We start from the raw sequence: 22,194 nt of genomic DNA on the forward strand, positions 1-22,194 counted from the left end.
ATTTTCATGAAACCTCTTGCAGCCACGTTTTTTTTTTTTTTCAAATACAGACAAACACATATGTACCTAACAAAAAGCCTAATTTTTGCACCAATAAAACACTGAAAAGATGCTACAGGCTTTTATCATGACCTACATTAAATGGGAGAGGACCACAAGTTCCTGTGTTGAACATAGAAGTAATAATGAAAGAGAACGGACATTCCCAATCAAATCAACGCAGCAGAATGAATGTGCGGCAGCCGCGTGTTTGTGTACCGCTGCCGCTGCGGCCTTGTAGCATGATGACTTTCATATCAACTATGTCGCTGGAGGCAAGTGGGCAGCAGTTTTACAATCATTGAGCAGTGAAGGTACAAAGCACGGAGAGACCAAGTAAAAACAACTTAATGCTACATCCAGCTAGCTAAACTGCTACCTAACCGTGAAGCCGTGCGCAAGGAGGGGCACCGGCTTTTGCTTCGTTTAAGGAAACTGTTCTACTTCCACATTAACACAATGATGATGATCTTATTTTAGTGTGCTTTTATTGAATCCATTTTGATCTTTTTCTCTGGTGTCGTGGTTTGGAGACCTGTCTCTAAAGAGCAGAAGCTCTCTGCATCAGATTGTGAAATGGTCCAGCGGGCTGATTGGTGAGACACAACTTAGTCCAGAGTCCCTGTACAGCAGACAGCTGGAAGGATAGCCGGCTCCATTTTAAAGGAGGACTCCCACCATTTGCACAGGGAGGTCCAGCGTCTCCCCTCCAGACGCAGGTATGTTGCACCACGGTGCAGAACAAAGAGCTAGAAAACCAGTTTTGTTCCAGCAGGTGAACAAATTCTAATTATAACAGCGCTGACCTGGAATCTGAGTACTTTTATCATGTGGTTCTCAAACTGTGATGCGCAACCCTCTCGTGGGGCGTGGAGGTATCACAGGTGGGTCACGGGGGGAATGCAGATTCTTAAAAAAAAAAAAAGATTATTTTTTTAAGAATCCTTTATTAACCCCACAGTGGGGGGATTATTCTCTGCATGTCACCATCCTTAGTGATGAAGCAGCTTTGTGCTGCTGTGAAGCTCTGGGGCCTCAGTGCCTTGCTCAAGGACACTTCAACATGAAACTATGGGGAGAAAACAGGGATCCAACCGGCTTCCTTGGTCATCTTTTTGCCAAATATGAGTTATTTTTTGCACATGTATAACTTTATTCACATTGTTTTAACAAAGTGATTGCACATGTTATTAGTTTTTGTCAGATGGAGCAATCTGGTTCACTTGAAAGGGATTTACATTTTCTTTAATCTATTAATTAAAAAAACACGGATGGAGGAGTCTCTGAAAGTTGGACCATTTTGTTCCCATGTTGTCGGGGCGGTGGGGCTCGAACATTTTGATTCCTCCAAAGTGGAGCGTGACAGAAAAGTTTAAGAACCACTGCAATAAAGTAACCACACCTATACTGTAAATAATGAAATAAATATAACATGAAATAGTATCTTGTTTTCGATTTTGTCCTTTATTGTTAGGTTTTTTATTAAATCACAACCTTATTATCTGTGTCTGCCCACCAACAGGCTAAAAAAGGGAGATGAAGATATCCTCCATTCAGCGATCAGCATGAAGCCATCGCGCTTTTATTTTGAAGGCACACGTGCGGCTTCCCTCGTTGGTGTGTGTGTGTGTGTGTGTGTGTGTGTGTGTGTGTGTGTGTGTGACAGCCTCAGCGGTGTGCGCACTGTGTTGTACAGCATGCAGACCACAGCGTGGCCACGCGGAGACCTGCTTAACCAGCCACCTGCACGGCGCGAGCTCGAGGGAAACAATAACGCATCTTCATCTGTGAAGAGAGACACTGGAAGAAGATCCAGCAGGAAGCTGACATGATGCCAAGGTGAGTCCACATATCTCCACCTGCAAATGAACAAGGAGAGTTTGAAGTTATATATATATATATATATATATATATATATATATATATATATATATATATATATATATATATATATATATATATATATATATTACTAACAATAGTGTATGTAGTGGTTAGACATTATTTATTTTTACTGCTGGTATTATTTTTTTACAAGATGGTATATTGATATCATTCAGGATATCTATTGGCTGTCGTCATTAGCCCACTGTCTAACAAAGTGTACATGAAGAAAGGGGAATGTAAATGATTTTAAAATAAAAACCAATCTTTTTTTCAGATCATTTTCAGATCTGTAAATACAAGTTGTTGTCACGGGGAACTCACACATCCATCCAGATTTCATTCCTGTCATGTGTGAACAGTTATGTTGCTTATTCCTCACCATGTTTCACGGCAATTATCCACTTTGTTGTCTATCAAAAATATTGTCTCCAACTCTCACTATCAAGCGCTTTATGTTATTGACATTTGTCTCATGCGGTGGTGGAGCTCAGCTCCGCTGGTTCCTTCCCTCTGCTTCAGCGTCTGCTGCCTGCCACATGCACAGTGCTTCACTCATGGACACCTGTGGGTTTGGTGCCATGCATAAAGCAGGGGCGTGTCCAGCGGGGGGCCTGGGGAGGCATGCTCCCCCCCCCCCCCCCATCTAACATCTGATTCACCCCACCCCGCCTTGTTATATTAAATTATGATTGTCTATCTGCTAAAGTTTATTCATTTCATATTTTGTGGGCATTTCATGCTGTGATTGTATTTTTATGTCTTTGCACAAGATGATGTGTTAACTACTGAGCCATAGCAGGTGGATATTAATAAACCAAAAAAACACATTTTCAAAAGATGTTATATATATATATATATATATATATATATATATATATATATATATATATATATATATATATATATATATATATATATATAAATATATATATATTACTCCGCTGGTTGTCTGGCAACCTCAAGGTGATGATATTAATCTTACAGATTCGTGCTTGATGCTTCGCAGAACGGTAAACCATTCCTGTCAGACAAAATTCATCAATATGTTTATGCTCCTTTATGGCTGTATGCATGTATGTAAACTGCAGTCGAGCAAGGAGGCCTCCGGCTGAACGGAGTTCGTGGGGCTCCTCACTCAGTCCAGCATGATGGATAGTCAGAACTGTGCAGGAGAGCGGCTTCACTCAGTGCATGTGTGTGTGGGTGTGCGTGTGTGTGTGTGCGTGTGTGTGTGTGCAAGGGAATGGAGAGCGCACGCCGTCTGATTAATGGCAGAATATTGCAACTAAATGACTTTTCATGTTTGCGTGCACCTCAATTTACTGGAGGCAGCCCTCCGGAGAGAAGGTCAGCGTGTGTGTGAGCGGCCGGGCTGGCAGGTGAGGCGAAGAGCAACCGATGCCCCGAAGAGCTTATTGTGCGACGTGAAACCTCAAAACAAACCTCAGGATTCTTGAAAAAAAAAGAAAAAAGATTGCCACATTGTCCTGATAAACTATTTAAAGTAAAAACAAATTGCTTTAATCCCAAATGATTTAGCTGCACAGGAACTTTGGGCTGTAACTTTACCAGAAATGCACTAGGAGGCATCATAAGCGCGTTATGAGGGACATGTTTTGCCCCAATATTCTGTTAAAATAATCTTTATGCTCTCATTGAGTGTGTTTGAGCCTGGAGTGCCGTATTAGAGGTTATGTATTACACTGCATGCTCAGCACCAGAATGGCTCATTTAAATATTGCCCATTAATGCCGAGCCACATGTAATCTTATTAAAGACGCCCCGGCGACCGTTTCATCTCTCATATCGCCATAAAACGACGTCCACGTCGGATTACTAACATTAAGACAATTATTTCTATATTACGAGTTTACAATTTCCATATTTTTTCCAGAACATAAAAGACAGTTTTGAAATATTTAATATATGTTTTTATTACTCCATGAATCCAAAAACAGCCTTCAAAAATAGAGGAATGAATGTCTGTGTTTTGAGGTAAAATGTTCTATAAATCCCACTATGAATGATTTATGTGTAAAAACCTTAGAGAGAGTCGGAGAAAAAACTAAATTTGAGAAAACAGCCTGTGAGGTGACGAGGACGCTGGGTCAGCAGTCCAGTCCAGAGGTGATGAAGATAAGCACGAGTGTTCCAGCGGCTGTAGAGGAAGGGGAGGGGCGTCGACGGGCGACGTTTTTAAGATGAAAGACGGCGTTTCTTTTTGTGATGTGACAGGAAGTGTTACGCCCAGACCTCCTGGGGGAATGTCCACTGTCTGTTTCTGTTGTGTTGGCTGTCAATCACCTTGTCTCCCGTTCCAGACTCCTCCCTCCTCGTGTACCAGCCTCATGTGCGATTGCAAGCCCCGCCCTCATAGTTTCCACCTGTGTCTCGTTCGCCCGGGATTTGTTGAGCGTTTTGGGGCCGATTTGTCGCTGTTGAGTTTGAGGAAGTTGGCTTGCATCCAGGTTTTTATATCTGTGAGGAAGTTGCGCACGGTGGCTGTAGGTAGTAGGTGTGATGGATTTGGTGGAGATGTAGAGGACGAGACACCTTGAGGGACTGGAGCGGTGTCAGACTTAGATTTATTGATGATAATACTAACTGTTGGCGGTCGGATAAGTATGACTTGAACCAGTAGACGGCTGTGCCAGTAATGTGGAGGGAGGACTCCAGAGGGGAGAGGAGGGTGGAGTGGTTGATGGTGTCAAAGGTCCAGCAGGATGAGGATGTTAAGGGAGATGTCATCAAGGTGATTACAGCAGTTTCTGTTACATGATGAGATGTGAATCCGGATTGAAATGCTTCATACAGTCGGTTGGAGCCAGGTGGGTTTAGAGTTGGTGTGTTCCAGTATTTCAGATGGAAAAGGGAGATTAGAGGTGGATGTGTAGTTGTCGGGGCTGTCAGGGTCCAGGCCGGCTTTTTGATTAGAAAAGGTGTGACTGAGGCCAGTTTGAGAGCAGGAGGGACGGAGCCAGTCAACACCGATTGGTCAGCGAGCCCCCTCTGTTGTGATTGGTCGACCAAGTATTGCATGCATTGGAAATGTCCCGCCCCCTTCCCACAAACAGAATTCAGACCAAAAGGTAAGTGGCCCAAAACACTGTCGTAGCCAAGGCAACGATAGCATCCGCCTGTGATAACTTGAATTTAAAGAGTCATTCCTCCGTCCAGCCATGAACGGAGTTCTTACTGATGCCGTTCAGATTTCTTTCTCTGCCAAAATGCGCTCCAAATGTCAGCCTATACCAATATGAGGCTCTATAGACCAGTAATACCAGTAATACCAGTTGGACCAGTGGTTTCCTTGAAGGCTTCGAGTCCCATCCCCAACAAAACGCTCTTTAAATTGAATGAATTATTCAGTCTGTTTTTATTAAATCAACTCTCTTGATGAAATGGAACTCGTCGGTTTCGTCATCATACATCCAGTAATGGCGTCTTCACAGGTTTTACTTTTGGACTTCACGGCGCTGCTGAGTTAGTGGAAACGTTTGATTCATTCAAGAAACAATCCCACGCAGCCGCCGGCACAGCGATCTAATTTTACACATATTAAACATAATTACTAATGCTGCTCTTTATCTGACACTGCACACAAATACCACAAACAGAATGTGGACTAATATGGTTGACAGAGGAAAAGTACAACTCTGGTTTTACTGGTCTGGCCCCTGAACTACAATGAGTTTGACAGACACGCTCTAAATGAAGGACGACCTGAGGGCAGTTTGGTTTATCGGCTCGATCTTGTGGCTTAATATCAAACCGGTTTGATATGTTTTTCACAACCTGGTCCCCCCTAATCGTACCCAGATGCATGTTGAAAGGGGAAATGACAGATTACAAATCCTGTCCTTGATGAATGGAAAACAAATGCAATCTAAATACTGCAGCACTGTGTTGATGCATTTGGCTTTGCTGCAGTCACCAGATGGGAATGCAGGTAAACCAATTATGTTTATAATTTATATCATGTTAGTTTTATGACCCAGAGAGAAGGAATCCTAACACTGAATCCTGTGCTGTGCCTTTTCTTCAGCATCGTGATCCAGCCAAATACATGAAATATATAAAAAGTAATGCTCATAGTGTACTCACCAGAGGATGAAACCTTTGAGCGTCGCTCTAGCACCACCCACTGGACAAAATGTCCGCTTTGTTCACACAATGTCTCATAATCTCCAAACATTTCCAGAGAAAACTGAACTGACTGCTGATGTCTATCTTACATGCAGCCGCTGCATCTCATTGCCATTTGAAACCAGCAGCTTGCTTTGTTCCATCCCCCGCTTTGTTTCAACCACCAGAGGGAGAGATCTGTTAAAGTGTGTTTGACATATAAAACATCCAAGGCCAATTGAAAGGTTATTGTTGTTTCAATTCCCTGTTGGTCCAATTAATGGAACTTTTTCTATTTCTAGGTGACTCATTGGAGCCCTGAGTGGAAGTTCAACGTGTTATTAAAGAGTTAAATGGAGGCAAAAGTGAAGGACAGAAGGAAGCATCAAAGATGGGAGAGCATGCACAGTGCTTCTGTCCCTATCGCAGTAATTAAAGACTTGTAAAAAACAAATTAACATCTCTTACGTCCTCCAAAGTGATAACTCAATTAAACAGCCAACACAATGCTACCTTAAATAAGAGTTAACGCTTTAAAGGAAGGAGAACTACCACTGCCCCTTATCCCTTTAATCAAGTGAACATCGCCTGTGGTTAGCGAACACTCGGTGTGTACGACGACAAACTGCAGACATGAGCGACAACGGGAGCTCCAGACTCGACACCCCGACCAACATCTCCCTGAGTCCCAGCGACGCCGTCTCCGACTCGCTGGAGTACAAGACCGTGTCGGTGTTTCTGGTCCTGCTGGTGTGCGGCGTGGGCATCGTGGGCAACATCATGGTGGTGCTCGTGGTCCTCACCAGCCGTCACATGAGGACGCCCACCAACTGCTACCTGGTCAGCCTGGCCATCGCCGACCTGACGGTGCTGGTGGCGGCCGGGCTGCCCAACGTGTCGGACAGTCTGACGGGCACGTGGGTTTTCGGCCACGCCGGCTGTCTGGGCATCACCTACCTTCAGTACCTGGGCATCAACGTGTCGTCCTGCTCCATCACGGCCTTCACCGTGGAGAGGTGAGGATGGACGAACAATTACAACTACAACTTTTGCTGGATTGTGCTGTTGTGGCGTTCATTTTACTTTTACAGGAGAATGCTTTCAGTCACAGAGGACACGAGTTTAACTGATGCTCTACTCGTAAACAATGTTCACGATGGGATGGTCGGTGATGTCATCTGATGCAAACCAATAGTCTCTCGGCTTGTTTTCATCTAACAATTTAATTTCTTTTACAGAAACTACTGCCAACACATTGCTGACAGTTCATATTCAAGGACGATACCTTTTTGATGCTTCTTGCACATCTTTGTGTTTTGCAGGTCAAATATCAAAGTCTTAGTGAAAATAATTGGTCACATCTGTGTTACATTTACATCTGTCACCTCTGGAGTCCTCCCAAGAAGAACAGCAACACTCGATCAACAACTTCCTCAAAACAACATGTTTCAAGTGACAAAGCCCTCAACTGTCAGTAGAAAGCATCGCTCTCTTTCCTAAACCTAACCAAACCTTAGTGTTGCGTAACAATGGATGTATATTTTGAAGGTTGCTTGTAATAGTTTTGAAGGCCCAGACAGACGATGTCCTGCTGATAGGGGCATCATATGGGCTCAACCGTTGTAAATTATGCAAATTACATCATCCAAATAACAAAAAACTACATGTTTTTTAATTATTTGCAGTATTAGTAGTTTCCATCGTAGTTGGCTACTTTTGGGTGGTCTGCATGTTCATAAACTTGGATCTAAAATGTTCCTCTGCACCAATACAATGGAGGTTAAAGCAAATGGTTTTGTTCTGGATTAATCACTAAAGTTATCTTGAAACAATCCACCTTTTAAAAAAAAGAAGTGTACCCCAGTTACGAATCCCTATGGTTTTAATTGGATCTGTCCTCTATCAAGAAGTTCTTCCGTCTAAACCAAAAGTCCTTTCACCTTCACTGTATCCAGCTGGCAGCAGAAATCCAGAACGATATCTCCAAATTTGCTTCATCTACAACAAATTAGATTTCTCTATGAATCTTCTGAAGTCATGTGAGAGACGTTAAAGATGGTTGTACATCACACACAGTGACTGCCTACTGAACTAGAAAGCATAACGTATCCTGTATTAATCCCCTTGGGATGCATTTAACCCATCCGTGATGAAGGAGCAGTGTGCTGCCATGAGGCAGTGTCAGTGTGTTGCTCATGGACACTTCAACATCCAAACTATGAGGGATGGAGCCGTGAACATTGCGGTCGCAGGACGAGGACGCGTCCCACGAGCCACAGCTGTGGCTCAGTTACATTGCAGTAAAGACATTTCTCATTATTCCAAGAGAACACGCCCCCTCCCCCCCCCCCCCTCCCTCAAACCGCCCTTGCGTCCCATGACGTCTGATTGAATTCGGCCCGAACTGCATGTGATGCCTCACGGACTCAAACACGCACACACAGACACAGTTTAAGTGGTAACAGCTGGTGGCAGTGCTGTTTCTATTCATGAATGCTATACACCTCGACACCTCGCCCGATACAGCCCGGTAAAGGCTCCATCGTCTGTCTCCCCTCATGGAGGCAGGAGGGAAACAGTGACACAATGTCTGTGTTCACAGACAGGCAGGTGGAGCGTTCACGGACCCCATCACTGGCTCGGACATTTCAGTGTTCTCTCTCACTGATCTCCAGAGAATAGACTACGTTCACACAGTCTGGTTGATCTTGGTGTCTAAGCATGTGGTGGATGAATACAAAAATCTTTGGAAAATATTCGAAATTTAATTATATATTTTGTAATGCAGCATTGCACTTTTTTTTAATCACAGAAAGTTTTTCAAAAGTTATTAAATGTTATAAAAACATTTCATTTTTTTAAAATAAAGTTAGCAGCACATAGCCTCACTAGCTAACCTAAACTGACCCGGTCACGTTCCAGTAGTTAGCAGCACATAGCGTCACTAGCTAACCTAAACTGACCCGGTCACGTTCCAGTAGTTAGCAGCACATAGCCTCACCGGCTAACCTAAACTGACCCGGTCATATTCCAGTAGTTAGCAGCACATAGCCTCACTAGCTAACCTAAACTGACCTGGTCACGTTCCAGTAGTTAGCAGCACATAGCCTTACTAGCTAACCTAAACTGACCCGGTCACGTTTAAGTAGTTAGCAGCACATAGCCTCACCGGCTAACCTAAACTGACCCGGTCACGTTCCAGTAGTTAGCAGCACATAGCCTCACTAGCTAACCTAAACTGACCCGGTCACGTTCCAGTAGTTAGCAGCACATAGTCTTACTAGCTAACCTAAACTGACCCAGTCAAGTTCCAGTAGTTAGCAGCACGTAGCCTTACTAGCTAACCTAAACTGACCAGTAGAGATCAGTAAGAGAGAACACTGAAATGTCCGAGCCAGTGATGGGGTCCGTGAACGCTCCATCTGCCTGTCTGTGAACACAGACATTGTGTCACTGTTTCCCTCCTTCCAGTAGTTAGCAGCACATAGCCTCACTAGCTAACCTAAACTGACCCGGTCACATTCCAGTAGTTAGCAGCACATAGCCTCACTAGCTAACCTAAACTGACCCGGTCACGTTCCAGTAGTTACCAACACATAGCCTCACTAGCTAACCTAAACTGACCCATCACGTTCCAGTAGTTAGCAGCACATAGCCTCATTAGCTAACCTAAACTGACCCGGTCACGTTCCAGTAGTTAGCAGCACATAGCGTCACTACCTAACCTAAACTGACCTGGTCACATTCCAGTAGTTAGCAGCACATAGCATCACTAGCTAACCTAAACTGACCCGGTCACGTTCCAGTAGTTAGACAGGCAGATGGAGCGTTCACGGACCCCATCACTGGCTCGGCCATTTCAGTGTTCTCCCTCACTGATCTCCACGTGCGTAGTCCAGAGAATAGACTACGTTCACACAGTCTGGTTGATCTTAGTGTCTAAGCATGTGGTGGATGAATACAAAAATCTTCGGAAAATATTCGAAATTTATTTTGATGTAATGCAGCATTGCACTTTTTTTAATCACAGAAAGTTTTTCAAAAGTTATTAAATGTTATAAAAACATTTCATTTTTTAAAAATAAAGTAAGAAAATACTATTCGCTGTTTATTGCTAAGTTTGAATGAACCATCGCCCAAGTTATCTCTCTCGGGCCTTGTATTCTACATGCGGAGGCCAATCGGGCTTTTGTTGTTAAGCTCTTAAAACATTGAGTGCAGGATCAGGGCTGAGGTCTTGAAGTGTTTTCTGTTCATACCTTACTTGCAGTGAATTTCTATTTGAATGGCCGTGAAAACCCAGGTTTTCATGAATTGAAGCCTCATTTTGGCAAATTCCATGATAATTGGAAAATGCTGCTATTCCCTTTGTGTTTTTGACATCGTGGAAAAGTGGAGGCTGCTGACCACTCTGTCGTACCACAGATAGATGAAGGTGTTGTCCATCGTGCAGATGCCGGGGTTTGTGGCACTCGCCGGATTTTGGTCCGCTGTTCTGTCATGGTGCGTTCACGCCAAAACAATTGCAAATTTTCTCAATGCTTTTTCGCCTTTCACTTTATGTGATTAATTTGCTTTTTCGCAACCAGTCACGGTGGAAAGGGGGCGTGGCTTGAGCCCCGCTACCCCAAGTGACCAGCACATAGCCTCACTAGCTAACCTAAACTGACCCTGTCACGTTCCAGTAGTTAGCAGCACATAGCCTCACTAGCTAACCTAAATGACCCGGTCACGTTCCAGTAGTTAGCAGCACATAGCCTCACTAGCTAACCTAAACTGACCCCGTCACGTTCCAGTAGTTAGCAGCACATAGCCTCACCGGCTAACCTAAACTGACCCCGTCACGTTCCAGTAGTTAGCAGCACATAGCCTCACCGGCTAACCTAAACTGACCCCGTCACGTTCCAGTAGTTAGCAGCACATAGCCTCACTAGCTAACCTAAACTGACCCGGTCACGTTCCAGTAGTTAGCAGCACATAGCCTCACTAGCTAACCTAAACTGACCCGGTTACGTTCCAGTAGTTAGCAGCACATAGCCTCACGAGCTAACCTAAACTGACCCGGTCACGTTCTTGTAAAACAGTTTTCATTTCCGCTACCGACTATAGAACATTAATAACTATTTCAGCGCTATACTTGTGGAAATACCGCAAACGTGGGAACATCAAACGCCCTCGCGCTCGGGTTTATAACATCATCCGTAGCCGCACAAAGCTCGGTGAATTTCACCGACTCCTCCAGGAACTGCGTCTGGATGACTGCTGCTTCCAGCGCTGCCATTCACTATTGAAACAACCACTAGTTCTGCTTTCTACATGTTGTGGAAATACCACAAACTGGGTCTGGGTTCATAACATTATCCGTAGTCGCACACAGTTTCGACTCCAGGAAAAAGTGTCTGAATGAAGCCGCTACCAGCCTCCTTCAGGCGGACCGGCAGCCATGTTGAATTCAGCTACAGGCGTAAAAGCATATTTTAGCACAACTTTTTCGCCTCATTCACGCCGCCCGGTGAAAAATGTGCTTTTTCGCAACCATTCGCATCTGTGCATTGACTTTAAATGTAATATACTCGGGCAAATACTTTGCAACTCTTTTGGTGTGAACGCAGCATTAAAGCAGGGCGGATAGCAAAATGTTGTGGGCCTCAGAGCAACGGTTGTTTCTCCATCCGACAAAAACACATAAAATGTGCAATCACTTTGTTCGAACAATGGCAATAAAGTTAAATAACTAATATTTTGGCAAAGGAGATATCTTATTGTGGTTGCAATTTATGTTTTGCACTGAATATCTTTTCAAGATAACAATAACGTCTTAACGCCTTGAGCAAGACACTGAAGCCCCAGTGCTTCACGGCAGCACACAGCTTAATTATAAGGATGTGTAAATGCAGAGAATAATTGGAATTAACCCTAGAACACTAACGTCACAAATAGTTGGCTATATTATACCCGATATAATGTACCTGATTAAAAAATACTTTTCAAAAAAAGGCAAAGAATTTGATGAAAAATGTGGGAATTGTCAACGAAACATGGCATTAAAAATCACCTGGCGTTAGTGTTTTATGGTTAATAAAGGATTAGCATCACTTTCAACGAGCCACAAATTCAATGTTAAATGAATGTAACGTCTGCAGCAACACAAGTTGAAACGAGAGAAATGTGCCTTTTCCCAACATATTATTTCTCCCATGATCTCTTTTGAATACAAGAAAGAAAAAAACACGATACACTGTGAAAAGAGTCGATTCTACGTCGTTAAGGTTCTTCATATATCACATAAGCCTTTTTTCCTTCTCTTGGTGTGACCAGTGCAGGAAATAAACCCTCGTACAAATAATCGGACCAATAGTTTCCTCCTATATTTTCAATACATTGGCGAATGAAGATGCTAACAACAGATTGTTGGCAGTTAAAACATTGACAACCATGGTTGTGTTTGAACCCACCATTTCCTCTTTGCATGCAGGTACATTGCTATCTGCCATCCAATGAAGGCTCAGACGGTGTGCACAGTGTCCCGGGCCAAGCGGATCATTACCGGGGTTTGGATCTTCACCTGTGTCTACTGCATGCTGTGGTTTTTCCTGGTGGACATTCAGGTTAGATAAATAATACACTGTGCAAAAAGGGTTTTGAGTTTAAACCCGCTGATTGGTTCTTCTGCGAGAGTTTTCTTTCTCCAGGGTGTCCGACTTTCCTGCCACAGTCCGAAGACATGCAAATCAGGCTAATTGCTTACTCTAAATTGCCTGTGAGCGGTAATGGGTGTCTGTCTGCGTGAGTAAGACCTGTGATAGGCGACTTGTCCAGCGTATACCCCGCCTCTCACCCAATGACGGCCGGGATTGGCTCCAGCCCCTCGCAACCCTGTAAAAGATAAAGGCTAGCAGAGTGACCCAAAACTAATGTTATATATGCATATTTAAATAGCCTAAAAGTGTATTCAAATTGCAATCTTCTTACATGGCTAGATTGCTATTTGAACACACTTATAGGCTATTTAAATGAATAGTACCCTTCACAGGGACTGTCGAGTACATGAGGCACAAAACATTTGTGTTTACCAAGCCTCTTTTGTCTGTACGCTGGTTCAACTGCCTTGGGAATGTGAAAAGCTTTTTAAGAGCCCTGTGCCATTTCTGAGAGTAGCATCAGTGTGTTGAGATGTGAAAGATTATCATGCATTGTTGTGCGTCTCAGCACAGAGTTGTATTTCAGTGTGTGCTGTGATAACTGTGTGACATCCAGGTCAGCCAGGACGGGCATGTGCAGTGTGGCTACAAGGTGAAACGGGAGCTCTACCTGCCTATCTACCTCATCGACTTTGCCATTTTCTACGTCATTCCGCTGCTCCTCGCCATCGTGCTGTACGGCTTGATAGCACGGGTCCTCTACCTCAGGTACCTGAAAAAGGTCTTACGATATTAATACGATTTGTTTCCCTACCAATTGCATGCATGCAATGCATCAGTTTATTCATCATAAACACTTTGTACATTGTCTTCTGTGGCTCTGAAAGCACTTTGTTGAGGCTGAGAGAAGCCGGATGATGTCACTGGGTATTTATTTCGTCAACTTGACCTTTTTAAAGTTGGGTATTTGTATCAAAAAGCCTGCAATACAAACTCTAGGCATGATCTTACAATAGACGGGTGTCTAACAGCTGCAATGAAAGACTCCAGTGGTTTGGGACGATGACCCTTGGGGACAAGTCAGGATGTCTCTTCCTCAGCTTGCATAGAGTTGAAAATTTGGTTTAGATGAAAGATTGATGACCTTTACCTGCCTTTTTTTCAGGATTTCGAGACCTGTTAAAGAAAGAAAACACAGCACATGTTAAATCAAACCACCGCCTAACAGTTAAATATGAATCAAGACACCAAACCAACCAACCTGACATGCTGCTTGTGTCCCTCCAGCCCTCTGCCCAACCATTGTGACACCAGCACCACCACACTGCGGCGGAGCTGCAGGGAAGCCTCAGAAGCGGGGAAGGGAGGTCGCCAGGCTCGGCCAAAGAGCGCACTGTCCTCCAGGAAACAGGTTTCTGCTTCATCCAACACCCCCCCCCCCCCCATCCGCCACCTCCTCCCCTTTTATATTGACCCCTTTTGCGCTCTCCTTTCTTGCTGTTACATCTTGTTTTATCTATCAAGTAATTGCAGTGCGATAGCTTTAGTCACATTTGACCTCGGTCACGTCTTTGGCTGTGTGTGTGTGTGATCTGCTGGGAATATAGAGGCCGTGAATCCCTCTTTACAGCATGGTGATGATGCCCCTGCTGCCCATTGCCTCAGAAAAGTGGCCTCTTATCGGCCCGCTCTCCTGCCTGTTATAAGGCCCTGAAGGCAACTGCGGTGGTAATGGCTTCTTTTCCGCAGGCTGAGCAGTCAAACAACCTTCTTACTGAGAAAGCCCTCTCTCTCCGGGCTCTCTATGCTCCAGATGTAGAATACCTTCTCTCAGGCTTTTTGGACTTGAAAGCATCTTCCTTCATAAGCCACTCAGAAGGGTTACATCAACGTCATCTTTAGTCCAGAAGGGAGTAGTTTTTTGTCCACATTGTAGTCTTTAAAAAGTAGTAATTGAAAACCATAGTACTAAACATAGATTTTTCATATTCTCGAAAAGAAAATTAACAAGAGATTACCCAATAAATGTACTACTCCCGCGAATTTATGACTGAATCGCTGTAAAGGTGTGTTCCTCTTCTAGGTTCAATCAAGATCTGGCCAGAACTTTTGTTTATAACATTTAGGAATTAACTTAAATGATCAAGAGTGTAAAGAATTATAGACCTTAAAGGAGTTTTGACCTTGTCCGGGATTCATACATATAAATACAGTCTGATTAGAATAGAATTAGCATGAATCAACAATTTAATTTACAAAGATAGGAATCTACACAGAAAGCAGCTTCAATTAGAGGTCGACTGATTAATCGCTTTTGCTCCCTACCCTTCACCTGCTAACCCCTGCCTAATACCCTTCACCTGCTAACCCGTGCCTAATACCCTTCACCTGCTAACCCCTGCTTATAACTACGAGTGAGGCCTTTTAAAAGACTAATTTTTGACATTATTTATATAGAACCATGTGTTTTTTCAACTTTAAGGTTTCAATGTATGTATAGTAGGCCGGTCACTTATGCTCCAACACTTATGCTCCAACACTTGTGCTCTGATGGCTAATCACTTTAAACAATGTCTCTGCAGAAAAACATTTTTACTTCATGACTGCTGGATGCCTTGCAAAGACTTCCTTGCGTCTGCAGGTTGTTGCAGATCACAGATCATACAATAACACATTATTAAATGCTTTACCTTCCCATGCAACCTTTGGTATAGGTTGTTTCTGTGCCACTGTGTGCGTCGTGAGTGTCTCTGCAGGAACACGGCCTGGGTGGAACTGAACTCTTTTGCGAGAGCAGAGAGAAGATCTTAATCTGGTGTGTTCAAGGGGCTCCATCTAGGAGCAGAAGATTTGCATAATGTGATTTAGGATTTACATTGAAGTTTTCTTAATACCGCAGATGGTTTTGCTCTCTCAGTTCTTCAATGGGCACTTCATGCTCTTTCATTCTTTTGATAGGCAAACTCAATCTGATAGGAGTTTGATAAACTTGTGTATGCCAAAGAATGGCACTTTTATGATTAGATATTAATACAGTGTGGTGTGAGATTGTATAGTTTTAATCTCTGAGACTCTCTCATGTCTGTGATCTCCTCAAGTGCATGTTGAGGAGGAAAGATGGGAAAGCGTGGTCATTGTTTCCCTGGGCGAGTCGATAGCATCAGAGGCTAAATGTGAATTCTTTGGCGGGTTGAGCTGTGCATCCGCTGGATTCTTGAGGACTCTGTTTGCAAGCTAAAGGAAATCTGATTTGTTTGTCATGCCGGAGTCAAGTATCCTGCTGCCACATAATTACAGTATGCATTTTTACAAATGTCACACAGCGCTTTCGGTCTCATTATGGCAGCGGAGAGATAATGTAAAAGATCTCTTGTGGTTGGTTAATTTAAAGTACACCCACAATCAGCTGATGGAGTAATCGCTGGGGGAATTAGAGACCGAGATTATGAATGAACAGATGTCAAGAGTGTCTTCCTGACTGAATTTCCGCTTCAGCTTCATTAAAACCCGTCCTAATGCATACCCTGCTTAATTTGTGCAACATCATTTAAAGTCAAATCAGAATCTCATCAGGTTTAAAACTGAATCCTCGTTCCTATCACATCTGTTTGATGGGGTTTTCAACAGGCTGCATGTCTCTTTTTTCCCTCCAGGTGACAAAGATGCTGGCAGTAGTGGTGATCCTGTTTGCTCTACTGTGGATGCCCTACCGGACTTTGGTTCTGATCAACTCTTTTGTGTCCACGCCCTATCTGGATGCCTGGTTCCTCCTGTTCTGCCGGACATGCATGTATGCCAACAGTGCTATAAACCCTGTGATATACAATGCCATGTCTCAGAAGTTTCGCTCAGCATTTCGCGGGCTGTACCACTGCCGACAGCCAGAGGGAACCCAGAGGACGCTGTCAATGGTCCAGACGGGCTTCGGCACCATCCGAGACCCCCGAGCCTTTCAGGCCAATAGCAATGGCACCGGAAGCAGAGACCTCTCGAATACTGCCACTGATATGCCCACAAAGCAGAATGGAAGTGGTCATCCGACAACGGCGACAGCCAATGGCAAGAAAGCAGACCATCCCATCGACATCAGCCCAGCTACCAGCTTTGGTTTGGGTCCAGCTGAGACGACGCCATCTAGTGATGAGGGGGTGGTTTTGCCTTCATTTGATGATGCGACAGTTCATTCAGCAGACAGACTCACGGCACGCGATGAGCAGGAGAGCATGTAAACGTCCATATCGGCACATTGGAGGAGAGATTTGTGAGAAACTTAAATTCAATGCGAAAAAAACAACAACAAAACTATTAAATTGATCCTTTTCCATACAGTAGATTGCTCATGTGCAAGTTTTCAGTCAAGACTAATACATAAATGTGATGCAGACATTGCGTCACCAAAAGGTTTTTTATTGAACGCTTTGATTGAGGTTTTTAAATGAGGTTTAAAATGTGTTTTGTCACATTTTACGACCCTAAATGATGAAATGATTGCGTTATTGTAATGATACGTAAATGTCAATTATGATACGAGACAGCCCAATTAATACAAGTGTGTAGAGGAGAGCCAGCAACAAATATGGATTGAAGTAGAATATTTTGTGATATAAAAACGCGTTAAGCACGGCGTCGCTCGCTGTGTGTGTAAGCGAGAGGTTGGATTATTGCACATAATGTTTCTGTAAATTAATAATGAGTCGAGCATCAAAGGAGAAGCTCCTTCTCCTCCAGTCAGTCAGTCATCCTGACAAACAGCTGGCGGGTTGTGTCGGAGTGAAAACCCTGCCGGCATCGTGTCTACCGTTCACAGATCAAGAATGATTTATGTTTATCTCTGTGCAAAATTGTATTTCCGTTGTTTCCCCCTAAACCTCGTGGGCCTTTACATCCTGGGCCGGCGTACGCCCAGGCTGTGCCTGAAACTCATCATTTTCCATAATCCCGTCAATAGTTTTTAGGATCAAAGCGGAACACTTTGCTATTGCTTCTTCAAAATAATTTACCATGCAATGTAAATCCCTTCAGAGAGACATATAATGTGATTTTTATTGGAGACGCAGTCTTCTTTTATTTTGGCATTAAGCCAGATATGCACCATCATAATCTAAAATATTGATCCGGTTGAAAAGAAATTCAATAATATTGAATAATAAACATTATGTGCGTCATCATTATCATGAACAGTGTCATCATCATCCTCATCAATCAATATCATTAAAACATGAAACTGAAGGAAATCTAATCATTTAGAATAAACCCTGATCATTTATGTATATTTATGTATATACAGTCTCAAAGTGTGTCTGCTGATTTGACCTGGTGACCTCTTGACTGTTAAATGTCAACATGTAGTCACATGATATGTTAACATGATACACTGACTGCTGGTTATTTGCTCCTTTCATATGGATAGACATCATGTAGACATATTTTTAGACTTCCAAATATAAAAAAGATGTATTTTCTCCTAAACTGTATATTGCTATTGCATTTGAATGTTCATATTTTGACCCGACATGTCATTCTTCTGAGTGAGCCGTCAGCTCCCATGCGTTATCCTGCTTGACAAAGACACCATGAGCATGAAGAAATGTGTGGTGTACAGCGAAGGCGCGCGTGCCTTTGACGTCGTGTATCATTGGCACCCCGCGGCCTCTGGCCTCGGCGCTGCCAGAGCCCTCATTATGAGTCCTTCAGGAAGGATGAACGCAGAGATTTACATGACATACCTGTTAATATCCACTGCATTGAGAGCAGGTCTTTAATATGTGCTGCTGATTAGCTTCTCAAGTCAAGGGTCAGAAGAAATCTTATTTTCCCTCCATGGAAAATACATTAACGATTGCTGCTGCACGCCTCATAGCGTTTCATGCCAGGGAACACACCTTGAAAGGAAGACTTTGATTTGCTATCTTAACCAGGATAAGAGGAGACGATTGGCAATGCGTTCATCGCTGTGGGTCCAGTGCAGAATGTGCAGCCGAGCGCAGCGTGTTTGTTTTCTCAGCTTCAAGGAAAACTTCACCCACTATTCCAACGACTGACCCCGCGTTACCTTGAGTTGATGAATTGATGCCTCCATGGTGAACGGAGAATCGGAGGACAGATAAGTCGTGATGAAGTGAAGGAAATGGGGATGTTTAACAAGAGAAAAACTTTACCAAAAGTCCAAAACCATGTTCAATAAATCAGCGCCTGACACCAGTCCACCTGAGTCCCAACACCATTCCAAACCTCAGCACCTTAGCGTACACTTTTATGATGTGTTAAGTGATATTAGCATTATCTTTAATGTGAGAAAGTGAGTGTAAATAACTCGATTTATTATTAAAATAAGTTTTAAATCTAGCTAGCAACTTGTCAGTTAAATGTGAACTCTGAAGATATTATTTCCAAAAGGGGAATTAGGAAAAGTTTTTAAAAAAAAGTCTGACTTTACAAACGAAACTCTGCATGTAAACTTGTTGTCGTTACTTTCTCTTTCTTTATGGTTACTGTAAAAGATGATGTACAGTCGGTGATATGTAAGTTATGATTGGATTGTTTTTTGTTTGTTTTCTGTCATTTCTAAACTGCACTGCATGCAGATTTTGTGGACCTAGTTGCTTTTGACGTGATGTCAAAATGGATGTTTTCTGCTCTTAAACGTTTGCTTTATTACTATTGAGAAACAATGTTTCTTGTTTATTTACAGAATATTTGAACTTTTATTTAAAAAATTGCTATGTGAATGTAGCAGTGCTGATGTTTCATGAAAATAAATAGCCTAAAAAATGTGAAGATATCATAAAATGACGTACAGCAATGAGGCATTAGCATCCTATTTGCAGTTTGTAAACATTGATGGCTCAGATACAGCAAAGGAGGGGTTTTTGTTTGACTGTGCACGCAGTTCGGCAGCTTGTTAGCTTTGCAATAGCATCAACCGCTAAAGATCTGTGTGCGGTTAGTGAGCGGGTAGAATACATTAGCAAGTGGTCCAATATTTAGTGTCCAGACGTATGGGACTGGTGGAGAAACCCAGCATGTGACGTCAGACACAAGTCAGGAGATGACCGGCTGTTATCTGGGCTCACGTGCAGAACCTCAAACCCCCTGAAGAGTCTCAGAGCTTTGACTTCAGTCACTTTAAAATGGCCGCCACAGTGGCAGTCAACACGTTTAAAAGCTCACAGCCGTAAGCTAAGAGCCACTACCGATGTATTCAAAGTCACCAGATAACACAGTCGTCATAATTTTAATGTCCCTGGCATTAAAAGGATGTCTATAGTCCTTTAAATATCACAATATGTTTAGCATCTAGTTGCTAGCTTGTTGCTATCCTGTGGAGCTGGATGTGTAGCGTACCGTTTGCTCATCAGAGCTGAAGAACAGCAGCCATCTTTGATTGGAAAAGGAGGTCGATGGATGCTGTTGGTAAACAAAAACAATATGAGCGGAAATATTTCAAAAGCTCCATTAAATTGAGTGAAAGTACAAAGTGGGCGATACGTCTCTGTGGGTTTGTCAAAATGAGTTCAGCTTTTCTTTTGAAACTGCATGCTACTGAATATGTTCAGTGTATTTAAAGTCTTTATTTCACTCTGTTTTGATTTGTCTGGATGTGTACTATGTGCATTGCTTACAGATAATGATCTATGTACTACGATGATAAGTATCTGTATGAAAGAGGAGTACACACAAAGTAGACAATGTGATTCAAGTACCACACAATTTTCCTCTATGGTTAAAAATCTGTGACAATGAGACGGAATGACAATATTGAATTATTAAAAAAAACACAGAGCACAGTGACTCACACACTTATTTCTGTGTGACATACTTGAAAAAAACCCTTTTGAAAAGACTTCGATTGCTATTATAAAGAATAACTAGAGTGTGTGAATTGGCTGATACTAGCATTGTTCAACTGCCTTGGACCTGCGAGCGTGAATGCGTGTGTGTGTGAGTGTGTGCGTGTGTGTGTCATTATTTAGCCCTGGAGAGCTGCTAGTTTGTTGTTATAAATTATCTGCAATCACCGATTTTCAAATGTATTGATTTTAAAAGTGGCTTTATCTGCAGCAAGATGATGTTTTAGTTGATGTTTTTTTAGAAATATGCAATGCGCTCTGATGATTGGCTGTGATTTTATAGTATGTGCGGTGGCTTTTCTTTCAGTATTTAGAAAAAAGTCAATAAAAGACATTTGTTGAAGTGTCTCTCAGTCACAACTCTTTTGTGTTACTTTGTGTTGCACTGTGACAGTACTGTAACGTCAGCTGTGAACTGGGGACGCGGTTATCAATTATTGTAGTAATCCAGCATCGTACGACGTATTCCATCAAATAAATCAAGCAATCAGATAAAAAATAATTACGTAAAAAAAAAAAAAAATGGACGGTCACATGAACCTAAAGTTGTGCAATTTAACTTTAACTGCAAGTTTTAACTGCTCGGGTATAACGCTAATGTATTCTTGCATTTTGAGAGCAAAACCAATGTCATTTAGGAAGATAACTAAAGACCATATGGATGAAAGGCTATTCCATATAGTCATAATTAAACTAGTTGAAAACTGTGGAACCAAATTTTGAACTTTCTTTTCCCCTGTGTTTGAGTCGTCGTAGGAAGCCCAAATTAATCCCAATACTTGTGTTTATTGTATGTATTTGTTCAGCAAAGTCTTGGGGAAAAAATGTATATCTGCAAAAAACAAGATATTTTGATGATAACTATGAACATCCAGCATGATATGAGCCAGATTCCTCAAAAACGCCTCCTGGAGCGTCAATAAGACACCTTTATGGAAAGATTAGGACCTAAAGAATCAGAATCTGCAACAAAAATCACAATAAAACAAAGTCTTGTCCTGTTAGGAAGGAGTTTCAGTCAAGAAACTGTGTCGTTCGGTTCAAAATGAAAAATATTACGTGTTTTATGCCAAAAGATTGTCTGAATGGGGCATGCTGGGACTTAAAATGGTTGTTTCCAAAAGGTTAAAGGGCAAACTTTGTCTTCTCCTTGTGTACTGATAGAGCGATGCCTCATATTGTCTCTGAATAGATTCATAGAAAAGGTAGACGGGGTCGTGGAAAGAAGGCCGAGGGGTGCGATGAGAGACCGCTGGCGTCCGGCGGCTGGAGGGAGCTGAGGGGGCGGAGACTCGTGAGTCAGAGTAAACACACCTGGGTTACCCATCTGTTCACCTTTAAACTAACCTACCAAGGGAGCATTGTCACCACAACAAGTACAGTAGCTCAGACACCCATTTCAGTCCAGCTGTGAGCGTATCTCAGCGTGTAATAAACAAAACATACATACAAACACACATTTTCGGAGGGTGACACTGTGCTGCTGCCTCAGGGTCATCATTGTAAATGAGAATTGGTTATAAACTGATTTTACTTGGTTGAATAGAGTTAACCATAAAAATGTCTTTCTATGATATGTTGCCCATGTGGCAACAAATACGTTGATGAGACAGAGTTTCTCTTTCCTTCAGAGCATAAAATGCATTTCATTC

The 22,194-nt window shown here is 42.7% G+C and overlaps 1 protein-coding gene across 1 annotated transcript; it reads left to right on the forward strand.

The window, feature by feature from the left end:
* The first annotated feature begins 1,704 nt into the window (after positions 1–1,704).
* On the forward strand, positions 1,705–20,828 carry trhr2 (thyrotropin releasing hormone receptor 2). The gene is made up of 6 exons (XM_068603801.1): positions 1,705–1,878; positions 6,354–7,067; positions 12,527–12,659; positions 13,309–13,460; positions 13,980–14,103; positions 16,346–20,828. The coding sequence occupies exons 2-6, from the start codon at positions 6,685–6,687 to the stop codon at positions 16,919–16,921; spliced, it is 1,368 nt and encodes a 455-aa protein (XP_068459902.1). The 5' UTR covers positions 1,705–1,878; positions 6,354–6,684; the 3' UTR covers positions 16,922–20,828.
* Positions 20,829–22,194: the final 1,366 nt, after the last annotated feature.

This window comes from Clinocottus analis, unplaced genomic scaffold (genome assembly GCF_023055335.1).
Source record: "Clinocottus analis isolate CAN_PGR_092001 unplaced genomic scaffold, fCliAna1.0.p SCAF_6, whole genome shotgun sequence".
Classification (NCBI taxonomy): Eukaryota; Metazoa; Chordata; class Actinopteri; order Perciformes; family Cottidae; genus Clinocottus; species Clinocottus analis.